Raw genomic sequence first — 23206 nt, 5'->3', positions numbered from 1 at the left:
CATCAGTAAAATACGGCATGTTGTACATTCCAGCAGGTACGTGTTTATTATTTTCTCAGCTGTCTTATTTAATTTCTCATTTCAAGAACCAAATGCAATGCATATGAGTAAGAAGGAATGTTAACTCAGTCTAATTCTAAAAGGTTTAGCAAATAAGATTTTAGAAACTCTTCACCAAGTGATCCCTAAAAGGCTGAAACACCATATCCAAGAGTCTGATTGGCAAAACTGAAGTCAAGCTTATCAAAGGCTGAACAGTCATGCTATTGCACCACCCCAGCTGCCCATACCAGTAACTCATCGTAATTTAAAGTATTTTGCCGGGATCAGGGATACTGTGTTATCCTGCACTCCCAATGCGAGAGCTTTGCATACATACTACCATTCTCTAAATATACTACCTTTAGGGTTGTAACATCTTGGAGAAAAATTAATTATCTTGATTCCCTTTTCTCCAAGCTGATAGTTGGTGCAGCTGCAAAGACAGTACATTTACAGCTCTGGAGGGTGAGCCCTCACTTTATTAGATGGAAGGGGGTATAGCCTCCCCTCAAAAATATTACTGTTGTGATATTTGTCAGCTAGACTCTGTGTGGTATATTTCACATTGTAAGTAGAAGAAATGCATATCCACCATTTTGCCTACCTGGAGATGAGCTAACCTCAAAATCCAGAAAATACATTTAGAAAGAATATTATCTCGAACAATTTCTCATTGAAATTCTGCTGCTGCTGCTGTTGTAGCATTCCTCTTCATATAGTAAAATTAGGAAGTAGTAGGTGGGTTACTGATGTCAGCATACTAGATACAATGAGCAGAGAAGGAGGTCTTTTACATTTTTGTTATGTTATCAATAATCTTGTAAATTATTTAAGATACTTTAATCAGAAAGAAGAATTATGTTATTTAGCTGATACATTTTCAGCAATTTATATTTTTTTCTCCCTAAACATCGTTGACCATCAAGGCTCTATCCTGCCTGCCCAGCTAACCTCTTCATTCTTTCTGGATGTAAAAGCCGTGTAGTTAATTCTTTTATCCCAGAAGAGAAGCTTGGGTAGCATGAGTGCTGCCATCACCCTGGTTCAGTGAACTGAGAGAGGGTCCTTTAAACCTCATCCATTTCCTCTGCACATGCCTGCAACTTACCAAGGAATAACATTCAATAGGTGTAAGTGAGATTAATGTCTCCCACATCCTCAACAGGTGCCCCTTCAACAACCCTGCTTTTCTGAAAGGCAAGTACTGCTGGTAAACTCTGGTCTCCATTTTACATGGAGTCAAGACTCCAAGGATGCACTTATTATCCCACTCCCAGACAGGAGAACAGTATCCGGCTTTCCATACCTTTCTCTTCCCTAGCCAAATCCTCCAGTGCCTGAGATGCTAATTGGACTTGGATCATAGTCAGGGATTATCTGTCTACACCAAATGAGGTGGCTATTCCAAGTAAAATGTTAATAGCATTTGTCTATAATTAAGGACTGTGTAATGCTTTTTTACAGACACTACTTTGCTTATTTGTTTGTACTCAAATTGCCACAGGGTGTGCAGTTGTTTAGCTCCTAGCACCATAAAATGGGGTAGACATACACAAGCAAAATTACATTAACAGCACAACAAAATGCCACTGACATCAGTACAGAATTTGCATGCTCTTAGTTTGCAAAGTTTGTAAATGCATTTTAAAATAAACATATTTTAAAATAAACATAAATGAGTACGTACTGCTGTTGAATGATGCTGCAAATCCTGCTCCAACATTATCTTGTGACTGGAACCTGGTGATTACCACATTCGCTGGGGCAGTAATGGCTCCTGGTGAAGTACTTCCACAGCCTGTGGTCAGCAGAGCTTGGTCCACTTCGGCATTGCCTCCCCATATCTGTAAATAAATACAATACAACCAGAAGACTTTAATTCTACCTAAGTAAATGTATAACGAAGAACAAAGGATCTGGAGTAGCTAAATTGTTATTAAACTTCTAAGACTGATCTGCTGATTTTCTGGATTCTTACAGTCACTAGATATATTTGCTATAGCCTTAATAATAATCTTAATAATAATTTTGTAAATTGGGTAGAGTGCAGGGTACAAAAACAAATGCAAGGCCATAATTATCTGTTATTTGCTAAGAATTATACACACAGCTTAACAGGTGAAGAGGGGATAGACTGGCTCCTGTGAAGCATCCCTAAGAATGTGTAGCTTTCTGCATGGATTCCAGCTGTAACAGTCATTTAGTAACCAAGTTCTGAATCTTGACGCACACATACACACACACACACACACACACACACACACACACACACACACACACACACACACACACACACACACACGCACGCACGCACGCACACACACACACACACACACACACACACACACACACACACACACACACACACACACACACACACACACAGACAAATGAGGACAGAGGAGGTGCACCAACACACATCTCCACAATTCAGGTGCAAAAGGGGAATGGAGACAAGACATCAACATGCTCCATGAACCAAAGTCAGATAAACTATTTTATCAATTAAAGGCCTGAGGCAAATGCGCTGGTCAAAGTTGATCAGAGCAGCACTACAGAAGTGCATATTTAAAGTAAGACTTGAAGCTTGACCCTCTGGATCACTGTTTCAGCAGTTCAAAAAACTAAGATATTGAATGAAACTGATCAATATTAATCCATGCACTACCCCAGTAAACAAATATAAATAAACTCAGATATGGGCATGGTGTTAGAGCATTATCCCTCCTTCATACAAAAGTGACAGACTCAAAAAACAAAAGAGGCTTAATGGTACCTCAAATGGACTTGGACCACAGCCTTTGACTTAGCTCACAATACCTATCCCGGTGCATTTGAGTTCTCATTCAGGAAACATGTTAAAGCACGCTCTCCTTCCCCCTCTTTGTTTATCTGGTGTATTGTAGCCTACATTTATATATGAGATGGCATTTGTTGATGAAAATCTCCCTCTTTTGACAGATGAGTGAACTGTCACATGTGGACTGAGACAACTTTGTATGAACTATCAGAGACCTGCCACTTGAAAGCAATAGTTACAGAACACATTGTCTGACAGCTTTATCAGAAGCAGGAGTAAAACAGGACTGCTACTGCCTCTATTATATACAACCGAGAGCTGAAATGCAGCTAATGTATAATCTATGGCTGAAAGAAGCCTAGGGAAAAAAGTGACTCATGTTATGAGAAGAAATTAGTGTTGGTACATTTAGGTATCACACAGAAAACAGGTTCGCAGGAGACATGTTTGATGACAGGAAGACTGCAAGGCAGTTGGTGCAGAGGATCAGGTCTCAGAGCTGTTAATAAGCTGCTTCACGCAGTCAATGGTTTAGGGTTTGATTCCTTATACTTCCTGTTGCCACTTAACCAGACAGCATTCTCAAGGCACTCTTTAACAGGGACACGTGTCCAAGGTGGGGCAAACTGAGGCAGATGCTTCTGTGCATCCCAAGGGATGGTAATTTCTTATATTCATAACTGATAATCTCTCCAGATGGATATTTTGAGGTCACAACTTTACAAAGAAAATTAGACAATATGTATAATGCAATGAAGACATACTAAAAGGATATGAATTCAGGAGGAACTTAACATGCCCTAGGACACACACACACACACACACACACACACACACACACACACACACACACACACACACACACACACACACAGACACACAGACACACACACAGACACACAGACACACACACACACACACACAAGCACACACACAAGCAAAAACCAACACATAGAGACATTTACTTATGATATAGTATGAGAAATTCTCTTGTGTTATGAAGGACTGAGCAATAAACAGTAGCAAAGCAATATCTGTCAAATCAGTTGGTCTAGAAGACAACAGAGGGCAATTTTAAACAAAGTATATCAAGATAAATAAACTTACTAAATGGCAGTGGAAGACTTCTGTTATGGTGGTATAAATGCATATAAGGTGTTTGTAGGTGCCCAGGTCTTTATCCACTATTGTGGTTATCATTGCCAGATACGTTTTATTTATTTATTTATTTTTAAGTTTAAGTCCTGCCTATGGCCCAACTGATATCAAGTCTTCTATAGACAGGAAAATTAAAAAGAAGACAAACTCAACTTTTGAGGAGGTACAACATTGCTGTATGAATAATGACTGTATGGTCATGCAGTCTAGCTGTGAGTCCCAGGCAATCAGATCACTCACTGCAGGAGTTACAGAGAGTAGAGGCCTAATCAGCACTTTTAAATACATTCCTGAAGAAGATTTAGGCTGAATTCCAGAAAGTGAATATTAGAACTGAAGATTTTATGTTTAAAACTTTTAATAGACTAACATAAGTGGATGGCATGTTATTAGACCATTTGGATGTAACTGTTTTTCTTGAACAGCAAAATGAAGGGGTCCAGGAAGGAGTGGCATGTAGGAAGTAAAAGTGGAATAGCTGACAGAGAAACAGACATATTTGGAGAATAGTGCCCATTGCAAGAACATTTGAATTGCTGGTGTACCCAAAAGGACTGAGGGTCCTAACTGTGCCTTATTTGTGCAAGAACATTTGAATTGCTGGTTTAACAAAAGGATTGAGGGTCCTAACTGTGCCTTATTTGTGCAAACTCATCAAGAAAGATGGTCAGGCCACCCAGAAAGTGATGTTGGAACTGAAGGATTTCATAGGGTCTTCCTGTTGGGATTGACACTGAATAATTGATTGCCTCGTCCAACACAGTGCTACTATGAAGCTTGATAAAGGGTGTAGAGTTGGTTACAGAACAGTTTGTGTGGTTCAGGACCCTCCAGTGGAATACAGCACTCATTTTACCCCTGCTAAGTGAATGTCGTTAGAAATGTCTTTGTTTTAGACTACAAAAGCCTTTTTTATTTTTTTCCACTGCAATCTGTACACTTAGTGACCATTCCGACTTATAGTCTGTTTGAATGGTATTGTAGGTGTAAAACAAATTACAGATTAGACAGTTTTATTTATTTTTCTATATCAGAATAAGGAAGTTACGTATTTACCATAACGTTCCATCTGTGTCGTCCATTTGTATTTATCCTTGATGATTGGGTTTGGTTCCGATACTGGAACCGACTCAGCCATTACTTAGGCTCATGCAGGCCAAAAACGGTCGAACGTCACCCTTACCCACAGTCCCCCTCTCCCAGTTACCTTAGATCAAGTTTGCGGATTAAAAATAAAGACTAGATAAGGAGGCCTTAGTGGAAACCATATCTGCTATGCCTTAATAAGTATAATAAGTAATATGAAAGTATCCATTCCATCAAAAAGTCTTCAAAGGCCAGGGGATGGAAGGACGGAAGTCAAGGATAAATGAAAATGGACAACACAGATGAGATGTTATGGTAAGTACCTAACTTCTTTATCTGATGTTGTCAATTTTCATTTTATCCTTGATGATCAAGAAAGAGTCCTCAGCTACCTTAGACCTTGGGAGGGCTCATGGAAGGATATTCCTGAGCACCATTGAACCAAAGGATGCTCTACCCCTTGAGACCAAATCCAATTTGCAATAAGTAATAAAAGTATGTGGAGAAGCCCAAGTTGCTGCTCCACAAATATCACCCATTGACACCCTTTACTGGAAAACTGCTGAAGTGGCTACAGATTTTGTAAAGTGTGCCTTAATCGGCCAGGTAATTCAACTTTGTTCGTATCGTAGATAAAGAAAATACAATCCTTGAGCCATCTGGCTAAAGCCACCTTGTTGACTATCTGGTCAAATTTTCTTACAACTTTCATTCTGTGAAGATAAAAACGTAAATGTCTATGAACATCTAGCAAGTGCAGGCATTATTCACCTTTGTTTGTAAAGTTGAGGAAGAAGGCTGGCAACTCAATAGACTGATTGATATTGGATTCTGAGACTACTTTAGGTAGAAAGGAGGGATTTGTTCATAAGGAGACTCTTGTGAAATATCAGATAAGGTGGCCTACATGATAAAGTCTGAATTTCTGAAATTCTCCTAGTGGAGGTTATAGCTACTAAAAATAAAGTTTTCTATGACAAACATTTTAGATCACAGTCTGCAGATGGTTTGAAAGGGGAATGAACAATGGTCTGTAACACAAGATTTAAATCCCAAGGGGGAGTTGTGTCCTTAAAGGGAAGTTTCAACAAAAGAGTCCTTTTTCAGAAGGATTTACAAAGTTTGTGGGAAGCTAAGGAATGTCCTCCAAAACCATTATGGATATCTGAAATTGTCGCTAGTTGAATTTTAATGGTAGAAGGTGAATGCCCTGCATAGAAGAGAGAGGATAGGAAGTCTGATATATTACCAACAGATGCAGAAAGGGGGTCGATATCCCTTTCACAAGCACGTATGGTAAATCTCTTCCATTTACTAGTATATAGTTTACAGGTGGATGGCTTGTGTGAAGCTATGAGAATGTGGTGCACAGGGGAAAACAGATTAATTCGCCTGGCAATTTGTGGTGCTGGAGGAACCATGCTGTCAGCTTGAGCTTCGAAATGCCTGGATGAACTAGTTCCTCTAGATAGGACTGAAGGTCTGGAGCTGGGTCTAGAACCCAAGGTTGTTGAATTAGATATGGCCAAAGAAAGGGAAACCATATTTGTTGATGCCAAAAGGGTGCAATGATTACTCCACTCTTCAACTTGAGTGCTTTTCTGTAGGAATTTCAGGATTTGTGGAATTGGGGGAAAGGCGTATAGTAGTCTGGGGGGCCAAATGTGGAGAAGAGCATCTCTCGGTGACTCTCCCAGAGGGGGGAATTAGGGCAAAGTAATTGCTGCACTTTTGTTTAGGGGAGAGGCAAACACATCACAGCATGGCTGGCCCCACTGACAGAAAATCCTTTCCGCCACTTTTGGATTGAAAGACCACTCATGAGGCATGAGAATACATCTGCTCAGTTTGTCTACTATTACACTGGATTTCCTCGGAATGTGCATTGCAATCAGAAAGCAGTTGGGAGAGATTGCCCACTGCCACACTCTGAGTGCTTCTTGACAAAGGAGGTATGCTTTTGCTCCTCCTTGTTTGTTGATGTACCAAACTACTGACATATTGTCTGTTTGAATTACAATAGTTCCCAGAGGAAGCCAATTTGAAGGGCTTGCAATGCAAAAAGCTCTGCTCTTAGCCCCAGAAAACTGATATGCAAGTAAGCCTCTAAGGATGACCAAGTACATAGGATGGTCTTGCCCAGAAAATGCCCCTCCTCCCCATTTGGGAAGCATCCATGGTCACTATGGCCTTGAGTTTTGAAGGGGTGAATAGGTTGCCTAGAAGAATCTCTTTGGAAAGTATCCACCAAGCTACCTTTTCTGCAGCAGTTGGTGATCAAAATCTGGTCTGATATGGAATGGCATAAAAAGGACCATTGAGAAGCCAGAAGCCACTGTAGAATTTTCATGTGATACCTCGCTACGGGTACTACAATTATAGTTGCTGTCATGGAGCCTAGAGCCTTTAAGATTAGACAAGCAGATATTTTCTTGCTGTGCATTTTCCTTTGAACCTGTGCTCTTATTCTCTGAAGCCTTTTGGGAGGAAGAGAAGCTACGGTCATTGTCATATTTAATATAGCCACTATGAACTGTAAAGTCTGAGTTGGAGTCAACTGGGATTTTTCATAGTTTATTGTTATTCCCAAATAAGAGCAAGTCTGAAGAACAAAGTCCCTTGTTTCTATCAGAAGATGCCTGGTAGGAGCAGTGATGGGCCAGTCATCCAAGTATGGAAACACTCAAAATCCTTGCAGTCACAAGTGAGCTGCTACTGCTGTCATGCATTTGGTGAACACCCTGGGGGCTGTGGTGAGTGCACAGGACAGTGCCCTGAATTTGTAATGACTGGCTCCCAGCTGGAAGCGTTTGTCCATTTTTATATAGTAATATGCATCCTGAAGATCTATTGAGCTCATCCAGTTGTCCTTCTCCAAGAAAAGAAATATGGACTGTACTGTGACCATCCAGAACTTGGTTTGATGAATTGACTTGTTCAGTGTGTTTAGATTCAAAATTGGTCTCCAGTCCCCTGTCTTTTCTGGCACTAAAAAAAATCTTGAGCAAGTTCTGGATTCAATTTGGTCTGATGGGACTTCTTGGATGACTCTTTTTTTTCTAGCAGCTTTTGAATTTCTATTGCTGCTTGCTCCCTCTGAATGGGTGGCACATCAAAGATGTTTTTGTATATGGGGGGAGGGAGAGTAAAAGGAACTGAATAACCTCTGGAAATGATCCTCTGCACTTAGGAATTGGAAGTCATTACTAGCCAGGTGTCTTGGTATAGGGAAAAGCACCACTCGATTGCCTCCAGAGGAAGACAATCGGGCCTCTGTTCAGGAGCACCGTTAGGGTTTCCCTGGGAAGGAATCCCGGGAACCCTGGTTCTGCAGGCCACTTGTGCCTCGTGTGCGATGAGCCCGTTATAGTTCCCCCCTCTGACTCGGGGGGATGGGCTCCATGTGTGTCCTGGAAAGGCCCTTGAGACTTTCTGAACCACATTTTTACACCATTCCTATGATTCCTGGAACAGGATCTTCGGGGGAGTGGAAAAACATTACTCTCACTGCAGAAAGGGTCTTACCATACTTCTCACACCTGGATAACATCTCTCTTACCTTGGGGCTAAAAAGAGATGATCTGTCAAAAGGAGCATCGATGAATGACAACTTAAATGGCTCCACAAAATCACATAGACACATCCAAGCATGTCTTCTTAAAGCTACACCTGAACCCCCCCCCCCCCACCCCACACTCTGGTGGTCCCTTTGTCTACATGGCAATGAGCCTCATGGATGAGTTTGACACAGACTCCAGGGTAGCTAACTGGGAAGCCACTTTCTCTTGGACTCCCTGAGAGACAGATTCTGCAAGGGTATCTGATAGCTCTTTGATCAGATCTCTGTGAAGTCTGGTAAAATGTGCCAAGAAGTCTTAAGCGAGTTCCCTTTTTGTGGCAGCCGCTATGGCCATGGCATCTACCGGTAAACCTTTGGCCCAGAATTTCTTGTCCTTGGGGGCAGATAAAATTTTGTCCGGTCTCTTGGGGATAGGTTCAATGGTGTCTGATGCCTTCCACGCCTGCTGCGAGATCAACTGAATGAGCTCATCAGTGGGTGGAGTCACCCAAGAGGCGGATGGGAGGGTAAAGCCTGCAGGTACACCGACTCCTCTGAGGATGGATTTTGGGACTTCCAGTCACCCCACTGTTTCAAATTTTCTAAGATGTCTCCAAAGAAGACATCATCAGGGGTGACCTTGGGAACCCTCCCCCTCATCAAAATCAGTTTCTTTTGTGACTGATTCCTGTGGGGAATCCAAGTGCTTCCTCTTACACTTTTTCTTCTGAGGAACCTCCTCAGGGGGATAGTCTGGAGGTATTAGAAGAAAACAGAATCTGAATCTGTGGGTCCTGTGAATTTGGTACTCGCTACCCCAATGAAGAGATAGGTCAAATAAGGTAGCATGAGGATGGGATATGCAACAAGGAGGAAGGGACTGACTAACTGCTGTGGACAAAGTCCTCTCCATTGCCTCGAAGACTGGTCCTCCCAAAGAGGGAAGGGAGCCTGAAACTAAGAGGGACTGCCTCAGAACCATTGTTACTCCCAGCTCCAATGAGACAGATCTCAAGACAGAAGCTGGGGCTGAACAGAACAGTGCCAAATATCCAAGGTGTGGGATGGCTCTGAATAACTTGCAGTTGATGTTAGCTCCTTGGAGCCAACAGGACAAATATGGCTCCAAGAGGTCTGTGGAGCTGACAAAGCCAAAGTGCTCAGGATAATAACTGGTTCTGAAGAGAGAGAGAGAGAGAGATCTCTGGAACCAATACAGTCAGTGCTGGACGACTCAGAGCTGACATATATAAAACCTCAGAGGAGGTCAGAGAAGGAGTAGTTAAAGGGGTAAAGGCTGAATCGGTTCCGAGACCCAAAGGGGTCAGAGCTGAGGGGAGTCCTGTAAATCCTCTCGTCCACAGAATTTTATTCACTAGACTCTCCACATCAACTTCTGTGAGACTTTTAGTGGAATGGATACAGGCTTGGGAAGGTGAGTCAGGCCTTTTAAAAAGACCTCGGGCAATTCACCAGAAAAAGGATCAACAGATGGTGAATAAACCACTCTTTGCAAATCAAGTTGTTGAATTGTCTGTGTTGCGGTAGTTGGCATCGAAGAAGAAGTGGTGAGGCATTTTTCCTGAGACGGTATTTGAACTTCCTGTTGTACTGAAGATTTTAGTGTCAAGGTCTTAGGAACAGAAGCAGTTCCTGGTACCGATGACTTCTTTAGCAGCATCAAAGTTTTTGAATGAGAATCCATCAGATCCAATGTATTTTGTGGAGCTGGGATGACGGAACCGACAAGCTCCTCTTTTTAGTCTTTTCTAAAGATGATGAAGAAATTAGAAGGAGATTTTTTTTTAGTAAATAAAGAAGAAGAAGAAGAAGAAGAAGGGGGAACTATCAATAATGATAATGTCAATACATGTAAGTATATGGGAAGGGATAGTAAAGGTACACGAATGTCTTCGTCTTCTTCTCTCGGCTTTTCCCAGTTAGGGGTTGCCACAGCAGATCACCTGGCCACTTGTGATTGGCAGTGGAGTTTTACAGTGTTGAGTTGCCAGCCCAGCGCCCAACCTTCCACAGAAGGCACACGCATACATGCACTCACGCCTAGGGCCAATTTACAGCTCGTCTTTGGGATGTGGAAGGAAACCTGAGCACCCGGAGGAAACCCACACAACCGCAGGGAGGACATGCAAGCTCCACATGGAAGGCACCCCAGCCGAGGATCGAACTGGAGAAGCTCTTGCTGTGAGGTGGCAACACTAACCACTGCACCACCGTGGCCTTCCTAAAGGTACACTAATGTATGGAAAGGTAGAACATGAGGAAAGAAGATTTTTTAAAAGATAGTGTACTACTCTAGAAAAAGGGAAGAAAGAAGATATCAAACATTTTAACAAGAAATATTAATGAAATGAACTTAGCTCAAGAGCCGAGCCGAACGAGTCTATCTGCAAAAGCAGCAAACGAGATCTGAGATAACTGGGAGATAGGGATTATGAGTAAGGGTGAAGCTCAAAAGTTTTTGGCCTGGCCGAGCTGTAGTAACAGCCAAGGCAGTTTCAATATTGGAACTGAACCCAATCGTCAAGGATAAAATGAAAATTGACAACATCAGATGTAATATTTATAGTTCATATTGTAAGTCATATTGCTTACATTTATTGATTTATCTTTCATAGCATGCAGTTATGATGCTTTGTTCCTATTCTGTTGATAAAATTACTTAAAACAAAAATAACTGTATTCATTTTGTAAGTAACAGCATGGGAAAATGAAGCTGACTGAATATATTTTCCAATTCCTTTTCAGACAGAATATTTTCTTCCCATTATTAAATGGCCAGATTCTCTGTTCTGGGCTGAAACATATAATTACTTACTTTAGTCTCAGTTATACATCTGCAAGTTGTCCTTATGCCATGGGAAACGTGATGACTACAGATAATGCATGAGGCATGATCAAAGATGAAGCGTATTAGAAGAGCAAACATAAACAGGAACAGGCTGACTTAGTCTAAACTGTGAAACGTGTCTGTCTGGAGGACTCAGTCATATCAGATGTAAGTTAAAAGTACAATTGTTTGAATCTCATGAATTTTCCACACAGGCAAATGACCAAAATAAAGTCAGTTACTGATAAAACATGGTGTGCAGAAGTAATGACTCTGGATGCACATCTAGCCAGTTTTGGAGCTTTCTGAGTTCATCTCTTAGCGTATCTAAGATGGGTTTGTGGTAGTATAGGAAATGGATATTAATGTTTTATTTATTTATTTATTTATTGCACAGTGATCATTTCTGATCAATTTCAGTCTTGGCCTGGGGTCAATAAAGCAACCACTGTTACAAAAAATAAAAAAGTACATTAAGTGAAAGTGCTAAGAATACACAAATCTTTCTACACAAAGAATAAAAAGACCATTAACAACTGAAGTGAGAGTGAGAATGATACCAAAATATTAATTTACAATATGTGCAATAAAGTGCTTTACATGCAGAATAAAGACAGAAGCAATATACAAGAATGGAATATAGGGTCTGTAGTGGGAGAAATAAATAGCAATGGAAGACAGAAGAAGGGATAGGCTGCTATGATATATTTAGAGAGATACAAATGTACTAGTGTTGGTCTGCTGCAGCCTCTGCTCTCTGCTGATGCAGGCATTCAATTGCACGATGACTTCAGCTTGAAAGGATGTTTATAATGCAGATACATAATGATCTGTTCTGAGCTGGGTCTCAAAAACCTGATGGCCTGCATATTGCCAAGCCTTTATGAGTGTGGATATGGATAACCTATAGGGAGTATTTTCACTGGGCTAAGTTGTACTTACTCTGAACAAATGCTGGTCATAGGTGCTTGACAAGACCTAACAGGGAGCTATGCAGGGGCATCTAGGCTTGTTTCTGCACAAGAATTATTAAAGCTATGACACTTTCTTTTTTGAGGCTTTAACAGTTGGCGAGAGAATTAAGAATACAATAAAGTGAAGGCATCCAAACTAAAGGTTTGAGACTAAAACAGAGGAAAAAAAAACATTTTACATCAATAGACACCCAGGTCTTACTGACCATTTCAGCTCTGCACAGACTATAAACTGCTAATACTTTACTTCACATTTTCTTTCTTTCTCTGCAACTGCCACATCATGTCCATCTAATTTAACTTAAACTGTAGCTTTGTTTCCACATTTTTGCTTCACGTTGTTAATTAATGGTGTTAACAATCTCTGTTTTAAATGTGTGTCTGTCCTCATTCCTCACATCCCCTGACACAATATCACAGCTGTTACCCAGCTATAAGGCTATAATAACAGCCTGGACAGTGACTACACATGGGAAGTGACCTGTATTAACAGATGGACTGATGAGGCATAAAGCAGCACACTTTTTTCAGCAATAATGGAGACTGCCAGTAAGCTTTAGATCTGTATGAACCACTAACCCCTTCTTCCTTTTCAAAGTCCATTTGCTAATGAATTATTAGACTGGGAATATGAAGCAATTAATACCCTAAGATCTTTCAGTAATGCCTTCTGTAACTCATAATTGCTACTAATAATAAGAAGCTAACTAAAAATCTCTGTATTTATAAAATCTATTAATTGCCACCGTTTGTTACGCAACAAGGCACTGTCTCTGAAGATCTAAGAAAGATATGTTAAGCACTATACACTTGCCTTAAAAATACTGTGAGAACTGTTTGAATGCATTACATATGAGTTTCCTCTATTTGATATTTATGTTTCCTACAGGCTTATACATTGTTTCTCCTTCAGGTCTACTCAGTCTATTTTCAATATATTCATTATTTAAATTCTTGGTCTCTGCCATGTCACATCATTTATGATAAAAAAGGTGATCACCACAGCTGATTGTACCCTTTTCCATTTCTTTCGGTTTTTATTAACACATATGGTATATTGTCTAATTTTCTGTTATATCTTGAACATGAAAAGTCTAAACACCTTAAGCAATTTCATTAACTTTCATAAGACAAACCTCTGTGGAACAGCAGCTGTAGCAAAGCAGTGCATACAGTTTAGAAGCTGGAATTTTCTAGATGAACTGTGCAGAAACAGCACAGCTAGGAATGATGAGGGAAGAGCTAAACTCTAGTTGTATGTAACTATCCTTTAGCTGTTTTTCTTTCTTTTTTTTTTTTGTTAATTTGATGGAAAAAATGCATTACCTATAACAAAACTGGCTTGAGGTACATCACAACTTACACTGGAGTTTCCATTATCAGTTAAGTATACTCCTATACTAAGAACCCCCTGTATAAAACTAAGAGGGCAAATATTTGTTTTACTAACATACATTCTAAAAAACAAAGCATTTTTCAGAGTCACGTATTAGTTCACTGCTTAAAGATTTTTATTGTCATTTCCTAACTCAGAAGTTTGGGATACAATGCAAGTTCTTTGGTGATACCAGAGTGCATGGTTGCTCGTTCTGTGAAAAAACTATTCACTGATAACTAACACAGTCTTTTTAATAAATAGATAAAATGATTAGTGCTTTTCATGTGTACATTTTTTTAGCTGCAAACTTTGATAGTTGATGCTTAGACTTTATTTTAACCAAAAATGCTGAAACACTGAAAAGGATAAGCAAATTTCATCAGAATACCATCTATGGCGTGCCTTACGCTATGTAACTTACGCTTCTGAACTTGTAATAAAATGCTAAACATAAAAAAACTCTTATTTCAGCTAGGTGCCACAATCAGGCGGTTTGCTAATGAAATCATGCCTTTGAACATCTTTCACTAAAATCTGTACTTTACAGTAAGCTTTGGATAGTCTCTGTTTCTATAGTTGTCTCAGTCTTGGACATACAATCATGCTGGTTGCCTGACTATACTGCTGACCCTCTTGCATATTCACACAGATCTAACAGCTTGTCTCTGCATATCTCTGTTACTAACAGAAATAAAAGTTATGTACTCTCCAAAATAATGCATTTGTGTTGACCATTTACATTCTTCTTCAATGGATGGGTTCAGATCAGACATAAGATCTGACTCGTCTGCTTCGATCAGACTCATGGATCCACCTCTCAAGGTCCTCTCCTACCTACAATGTGCCATTCTCCTAGTTTACCTCAGATCAAGTTTGCTATCTCAACAGTGATATGTACTTGACATTCCAATACAAAGGAATACAAGACAGAGAAATGGAGAAAGGATGGAGCTCAAAGCAAGGAACTGGAGAGTTCCCAAAAGACATCCGTTAGGTCTGACTAGGAAAAAGGAAAGGTGAATGGAGGGTGGGGAGTTGAAGAAGAATGAAAATGGACAATATAGATGCATTGTTATGGTGAGTACATAACTTTTGCCTTTGATGTTGTCATTTTCATTCATTCCTCAACTGATAGGACACAGCCAGCTGTTAGATAAACCTTGGGTAATCCTCAAGGAAGAATATTCCCGACACCCATGCAGATGGACAATAGAGGTACAACTGCTGAATCCTATACAAATGTACTTTATAAGCACTTACACAAGTGCATGGATCATGCAATCCCTAAGAAATCAAGATGCTATCCTCCAAAAAAATGAAGCCAATCTGGTTGTCACCTGCCATAAACAAACTCTACAACAGAAGAAAAAAACTGTTGCAAAAGAGAGTAAAATCCCATGAGTGGAGGAACTCCCTGGGCAGCCTCAGTAAAAAGCTGATATCCTTCATAAAATCATCCAAAGCTAGTTATCAAAGCAAATCACCACTGATTCTAAAGACAACCACAAAGCATTCCTTACCTATGTCAAGAATCTCAATGGCAACACTCAGATCTGCTCTGAGTTACAGCACAATGGCACTAAATATACAGAACCAACTGATATTGTACCCCCCTCTCACCCCCTAAAGGGCCCATCTCTATAGCAGAAGAATGAAAAGTTCCTGTAATCATGGCTGCACAGGTAAAAAACACACTCTCCAAAGCCAAGAACACAGCATCCATGGGACCTGACAACATCCCAGGCTGCATTCTACACGAACTACAGAACAAACTGGCACCCCAACTAAGTACCATGTTCAATCATAGCCTTACCTCTGGCTGTGTGCTCACTGAATGGCGCACAGTGTCAGTTATCCCACTCCACAAAGGGGGAGCCACCACAGACCCTGGGAACTACTGCCCCATTAGCCTGATTAGCCTGGTCTGCAAGGCTATGGAATGTATCATCATGGAACTTATACACAATGACACTGGTAATCTCCAAACTTGGATACCACCCTGTTTGGGTTTGTAGAAGGCAGATCATGTCTCCTAAACCTGATAGACCTCTTTGAAGTGGTCACCATAGCCATAGATGAGTGTAAGGTGGTTTAAACAGCCTATCTAGATCTCGCCAAGGCTTTCAACACCATCCCCCACTCTGGAATTATAGATAAACTCACTAAACTAGGAAAAAATCTCCATGTCACAAGATGGGTTGCCAACTGGCTCACTCTCAGAACCCACACTGTGAAAGTAGCAGATTCCAAATCCGACTTCAGACCAGTGACAAGTGGAGTACCACAGGGTTCAGTCCTGGGTCCTCTCCTGTTTGGTATCTACTTTTCAGAAGTACAGGCTAACACAGAAGGTCTTTGGCTATTGAAGTTCGCAGATGACTGCACACTAGGAGCCATAATCAAAACTCCTAACGATGTGGACATCCTACAAAACGGCCTCACTGAGACAGATGCCTGGTGAAGCCATGGCCTCATGCTCAATGCCAAAAAGTGCATTGTCATCCCTTTTGGTAAAAACTCTGTACCCATGAACTACCACAAGTAGGCGGTAGTCTACTTAACATTGAATGTGTGATGAGACCTTGGGACACAGGTGGACAGTAGTCTCTCCTTTGATAATCACATCACCAGAGTAGTCAGGAAATCCTTCTATGTGGCACACCTCATCACAAAAGGTTTCTCAGCTAGGAAAAAAAAAGGGCATTGTTCCCCTCTACTCGTCACTCATTAGACCCATTATAGAGTACAATGCCCCTTTTGGTATGTATGTCACAAGACATCTGCAACAACTAGAAAGGCTGCAGAAATACCTCACAAAGAGGATTACCTGCCTCAAACAGATGCCCTAAGCAAACTGTCTCAGAAAACTCCAGTTTTGCTCCGTCGCATATCGCCTACTCAAAGGCGATCTCTGCCTAATATAAAAAGCTATGTTAAACCCAGTGGTGTTGGACATGCTCCACTGAAAGAAATCCCAGTCCCTCCGAGCTACACGATCTAGGGACCTAAACCTTGTCACCACAATGAACAGAACATGCTGGAGGGATATATTTCTGTCCCAGAGACTTCCCATACTCTGGAACAAACTACCTATCTATATCAAACAAAGCTCCTCATTAGCACTCTTCAAGAAAAATCTTGATGACTGGATGGGAGATAGGAAATTCACCCCAGGGATCACTTCTGTGGCTCTGCTCAACAGGGGTACAGGAAAATAATTTTCTTGGGTGGCGAAAGCCAGGGTACCTTTTTGGCTAGGCTTATATAGGCCCTAGGGCCAATAGCCTAGTACCTACCTATGAACCTACAGTGGAACCAAAATCTGCCCAATTTCTTGATAATATATCTAACTTGTAATGAGTAATAAAGGTATGATCAAAGGACCAAATGGTAGCTGCCCAGATATCATCTATAGAAGGTCTTGACCAGAATGCTGATGAAGTAGCTACAGCTCTCATAGGATGTGCTTTGGGGGGAGGGGTAAATCTAAACTTCTTTCTTTATACACAAAGGATATACAGTCAGTCATTTGGCTAGAGTCACTTTAAAAACTGCTTTACCCAATTTGTTCTTGGAAAAAAGAGCCAAACAATTGTTCAGATTTTCCGAGATCCCTTATTCTGCATAAGTAAAACCTCAGCTGCCTATGTAGGTCCAGAAGATGCAACATGTATTTACCTTTGTTTGAGAAATTAGGGAAGAACACAGGTAAATTGATGGCTTGATTTAAGTCGCATTTGGCAGCCTCTTTAGGTAGAAAGGATGGGTTTGTGCATAAAGAAGATCTATCTTTCTGAAAGACCAAGTAAGGATGCCATACAGAAAGTGCTTGGAGTTCAGATACTGATCTAGCAGAGGTATTAGCAACCAGAAAGATGGTTTTCCAGGATAAAAACTTAAGACCAATCTTAGCTAAAGGTTCAAAGGGAGGTTGGGTAAGAGCCTGTAAAATAACAGTCAAATCCTTACTTGGTCTTTCAGAAAATAAAATAAAATAAAAATAAAATAAAATCCCAGGAAGGGGTAGAATCCTTAACTAGGGGTCTGAGTAGAAAAGTACCTTTATGGAAGGCCTTGCATAATCTCAAGGAAGCCAGGGAAGAGTGATTCACTCTTGAATGAAAATTTGAAATGGCTGCAAGTTGGACTTTGATAGTGAAGTAGTACTGGTTGATGGCTGGAACAGGGTGGCTGTCCCAGTGTAGGTATAATAGGATCAGTGCTCAGAGTCAGTGAAGAGAGGGTAGGATCCGAAGAGGGCAAAGATATCCTTTCTCTGGGTAAAGAGAAGGCTGTCTCCATTAACTCAAAGGCAGAAGTTCCAGCATAAACAGCAGTTGATCACATAGAAGCTGTGGCCCCTGGCACTGACCTCTGTAACCCTGTGGAATCCAGCTTCAAGGAGGAAGACAGAGCCAAGCTATCTAATGATGAAGCACTCAGAGGAAAGAACAGCTCCAACAGCTTTGGAGTCACCCCCCCCCCCGATCCAGTGCCATTACTTCAGCTCCAAGGGTCCTCCTTCTCTGAAGAGGTCAGAGCCAGATGACTCAGGAGAACCGTCAGAGTTGAAGAACGAATGGTTTTCGGATCCAATGAGGACATCTTGGTAGATCTTAGATCAGAGGGCTCCAAAATCACTGGTCATATCTGAGAAGGAGAAACAATGCAATGTTGAGATGAGAGCAGGCTCATGGGTCCAATGAGAGAGATGGAGTCAGAATATCTCCCACATGAATCTGAGCCCTGAGGAACTTCTACAGGTTCATAGGTTCATACTAGGCTATCTGCCCTAGGGCATTTATAAGCCTAGCCAGAATGTGTTTGGCTTTCGCCACCCATTTTAAATTTATTTTGCTATGCCCTTTTTCGAGGTTAGTATACTGTACCTCTGTCTAACAGTGACACAGAAGTGATACCCGGGGTAAACCTACGATCTCCCATCCACTCATCAAGATTCCTCTTGAAGAGAGTCAATGAGGGACTCTGCCTAACCTGGACTGGGATTTTATTCCAGAGTGAAGGGAGCCTCTGGGTTATGAATCTGTCCCTCCAGCATGTCCTATTTATTTCAGTGCTGAGGTTCAAGTCTCTCGAGCACGTAGCTCGATGGGATTTGGATTTTCTGAGGTGCAGCATGTCCATTAATTCCGGGTAGGACATGGCTTTATACGTCAGGCACAGATCGCCTCTGAACAGGTGGTATGCCACTGAGTAGAGCTGGAGTTTCTTTAACCGGGCAGCATATGGCATCTGTTTGAGCCCTTTGATCCTCTTGGTGAGGTACGTTTGGGGTCTTTCCAGTTGCTGCAGGTGTCTGGTAAGGTACATCCCAAAAGGGGCATTGTACTCAACCATCCACCTCTGCTTCTGACACACTCCTAGAAGACATAAATGGTGAAGTAGTAGATGGTGGTCTGCAGGATCTTTTAGTTGTCGTCTGTAAAAAGGGTAAATGGAGCTAAGAAGAAAAATGGATCCGATATGAAAAGAGGAAATTGGATCTGAGACGTTTTGATGTAGTCAGATCTGAAGAAGGTGTCAGTTCCAAAGTTGTTGACACTTTAGCCAGTGGCTTGGTCAGAGCCGAATGGGAAGAATGATCAGGGGTCCATTTTCTGGACTCTTGTTCTTTAGGTGCCGATTCTGGCTTTCCTTTTTCTGATTTTCCAGACAGCATTTCAGCTCCAGTCAAGACAAGAGCAGCAGAAGAAGGGAGCAATCCTTCTAGTACCAGCTTATTCCTCCTGTCTCTTAATGCTTGGGAATTGTACCCCGAAGAAATGGTCCAATACATGTTCAAGTGGGCAGCACTCAGACAATAGGCACACTTCTCGTGGGCAACTGAAATTAGAAATTTTATGCCCACAGGAGGTAGACTTTTTAAAACCTGTAGGTTTATCAGCCATACTGAGGTAACTTCAGTTTAAATCTAAGGAAAAAAAAAAAAAAAGTTATGTACTCACTATAATGTTCCATGTGTGTTGTCCATTCATTCTTACTAAGGTTGGGTTCAGATCCAGTCCTCAGATCCGACTCGGCCTTATATACAAGCTCAACATTCGTGGCTAAACCCTGTCCCATCATGCACCAGGAAAGCTCCCAAGATCTTGTTTGCAGCTATAAAAAGGAATACAAAATAAGGGTAGCTTAATACCTTATAGAGCAATCAAGAAGGTCAGAGATCGCTAGTAGCCAATTTTATCAACTCGGTCTTCCAGGAGTAAAAGGCTGGGGGAATGAAGGGTGGGATGTAAGAATGAAGGCAAGATGGACAACACACATGGAACATTATGGTGAGTACAAAACTTCTTTATGTGTTGTAGTCCTATCTCGCCTTCATTCTTACTAAGGTTGGGACAGCATTCCTAGCACCATCTTTCTTAGGTGGCTCAAGGGAGAATATTCTTCAGAACTGTGGAACCAAAGGAGGCCCTGTTCCTGGAGGCCAAATTGACTTTGTAATCAGGGATAAAGGTATGCGGCCTTGCCCATGTTGCTGCAGCACAAATGGTATCATTAGGCAGTCTAGCCTGAAAGGTGGAAGAGGTTGCAATGGCTCTTGAAGAATGACCTTTTACTTTATGGGAAAGATCTCTGTTTTCAGATTTGTAAATGAAGGTTATACAATCTGTGAGCCATTTTGAAAGTGTCACTTTAGAAACTGGAGCACCTTTCTTTGAATCTGAAAAGGATACAAATAGTTAGTCAGACTTTGTGAAGTCCTTTGTCCTATGTAAGTAGAAGTGCAACTGTCTATGTACATCCAGTTGGTGCAACATGTATTCCGCCTTATTCTCGTAGTTAGGGAAAAATACTGGTAGTTCTATGGATTCATTTAAATTAGATTCTGAACATACTTTGGGTAAAAAGGAAGAGTTCATTCGTAAGGATACTCTGTGTATGTGGAAAAGCATGTAGGGGCTTTATTGACAAGGCTTGCAGCTCTGACAGCCTTCTAGCAGAAGTAATAGCTATCAAAAGAATAGTTTTCCAAGTCAAAAATTTGAGATTGCAGGATGATGTTGCTCAAAGGGGGAAAAATCAAATGGGATAAGACAAACTTCAAGTCCCATGGTGCTGGAGGGTCTTTAATGGGTGGTCTTAATAAAAAAAGTACCTTTAACAAAGGCTTTGCATTGTCTGTGGGACATAATACTCAGGCTTAATTCACCTAAATAGAAATATGAAATAGCTGCTAACTGAACTCGAATAGTAGCTGCAGCTGCGCATTCATTGAATATTTTTGCCAAGAATTCTACAATGAAAGCTATGGGGCAGAAAAAGGATCAATTTGATTATTTGAAGCCCATTAAGAAAATCTTTTCCATTTGCTTCTATATATCTTTCTCATCAAAGCTTTATGAGACAAAATTAGGATATGTTTTACTGAAGGAGAAAGTTTAGGGAGCCTGGCTATGGCTGGAATCGGAGCAGCCAAGGTGTCAACTTGAGGGTTTGAAGGGAGGGATGGAGCATCCTTGATGCATGAGTCAGGAGGTCCAGAACTTGGTCCAGAATCCAAGGCTTCTCCTGGAGATGAGGCCACAGGAAGGGGAACCAGATTTGACGAGGGCAGTATGGGGTGATGAGTATCAAGTTCCTTCCCAAGTAATTGACTTTCTGAAGAACTTTGGGTATTCAATGGAATGGGGGGAAAGCACAGAGGAGACCTGAGGGACAATCGTGGACAAGTGCATCCCTTGGTGATGCAAGGCTGGCCCCATTTGCAGAAAATCTTTTCTGCCACTTCCTGTTTTAGGGACGACTCGTGAGGCATCAGAATTGCTCTGCTGAATCTGTCTGCAATCATGTCGGATTTCCCTGGGATGTGCATTGCTATCAGAAAGCATTGGGAGGAGGTTGCCCAGTGCCATACTCAAAGACCTCTCAACAAACGGGGGTAAGATCTAGTCCTTCCTTGTTTGCTTATGTACCATACAACTTACATGTTGTCTGTGTGTATCATAATAGTCCCCAGCAGAAGAGAGTCCTGGAAAGCCTGCAATGCTAAAAGCACCACTCTCATCTCTAGGACATTGATGTGTAAATGGGCCTCATGATCCTGCCATGTGCCTTGGACTGTCTTTCCAGATAATACCCCTCCACTCTATCTGGGAAGTGTCCATGGTCACTGTGGCTAATGGTTGGGGAAGGGCAAAGGGTCGACGTAATGTCATATGATATAGCCACCAGCGAAGATCTTTTTTACAAGATTCCGTTAGCAATATCTTGTTGGACATGGGCAGTTCTTGCATCGACCACTAAGTGGACAGCAGCCACTGGAGAATTCTCATGTGCAGATGTGCTAAGGGTATCAACGTTATTGCTGCCACCATGGTTCCTAAGACTCTTAGGCCTGTCTTTGCTTGTACTTTTTTCTTGGAAAAGGGATTCAAGACTTAACGTTGAAAAATTCATACCCTTTCTGGAGGAAGTTTGGCCATCATTGCTGTTGTATCTAGTTCTGCCTCTATAAAAACAATACCCTGAAACAGCAGCAATGCAGATTTTTCATAGTTTATATTGCTCCCTAGGTGACAGCAGAGTCGCAAGGTGGCATCTCTCATTTTTGTTAGTAGATACTCTGTGGTGGCGGTTAGGAGCCAGTCATCTAAGTATGGAAACACTAAGAATCCTAGGCATCTCAAGTGAGCCGCGACTACTGCCATACACTTGGTGAACACTCTAGGGCTGTAGTGAGGCCAAAAGGCAGAGCCCGAAACTGCTAGTGGCTGTCTCCCAGCTGAGAGCGCAGGTGTCTCCTGGATTGCCTGTTCATTTTTATGTGGTAGTATGCATCCTGAAGGTCTATTAAGCACTTCCACTTGTCTTGTCCCAGAAACATGAGTACTGACTGCAGTGTCACCATCTGGAACTTTGACTTTCTTACAGATTTCATTAGATTGCTGAGATCCAGAATTGGTCTCCAGTCCACTGTTTTCTTTGGAACTAAAAAAGAACCTTGAGTAAATTCCGGATCCTATTTGGTCTGTGGGGACTGTTTGGATGACTCTTTTGTCTAGCAACTTTTGAATTTCTAGAGTTGCATGTTCCCTTTGACTTGGTGGAACATCCAGGATGTTTTTTATGCGTGGGAGGTGGAAGGAAAGGGATATGGAGTAATCTCTGGATATGATGCTTTGTACCCACTTGTCTTTTGCTATTGTCAGCTAGGCTTTTGGGTACAAAGATAAGCGGTCGCCGACTGTCTCTAGAGATAGACAGGTGAGCCTCTCTTCAGGAGCGCTGAAAGGGTTTACAAAAAAAGACTCTCTGTCCCCCTGAATCTGTGGCCCTCCTCTGCTGCGTGGTCAGCATAGGTTCATAGGTTCATAGGTTCATACTAGGCTATCTGCCC

At 41.5% G+C, this 23206-nt stretch overlaps 1 protein-coding gene across 1 annotated transcript in view; it reads right to left on the bottom strand.

The window, feature by feature from the left end:
* The window catches only part of LOC122792709 (cubilin-like), a 3134001-nt gene that overhangs the window by 675209 nt on the left and 2435586 nt on the right, over positions 1–23206 (bottom strand). The window contains exon 55 of the mRNA XM_044060295.1: positions 1730–1886. Within this exon, the coding sequence (XP_043916230.1) occupies positions 1730–1886 (157 nt within the window). The remainder of the gene's footprint in view (positions 1–1729; positions 1887–23206) is intronic.

Source organism: Protopterus annectens, chromosome 2.part0, assembly GCF_019279795.1.
Source record: "Protopterus annectens isolate FY-2018-M chromosome 2.part0, PAN1.0, whole genome shotgun sequence".
Taxonomy (NCBI): Eukaryota; Metazoa; Chordata; order Ceratodontiformes; family Protopteridae; genus Protopterus; species Protopterus annectens.
The sequence above is the reverse complement of the archived record's forward strand: the minus strand, read 5'-3'. Positions and strand labels throughout refer to the sequence as shown.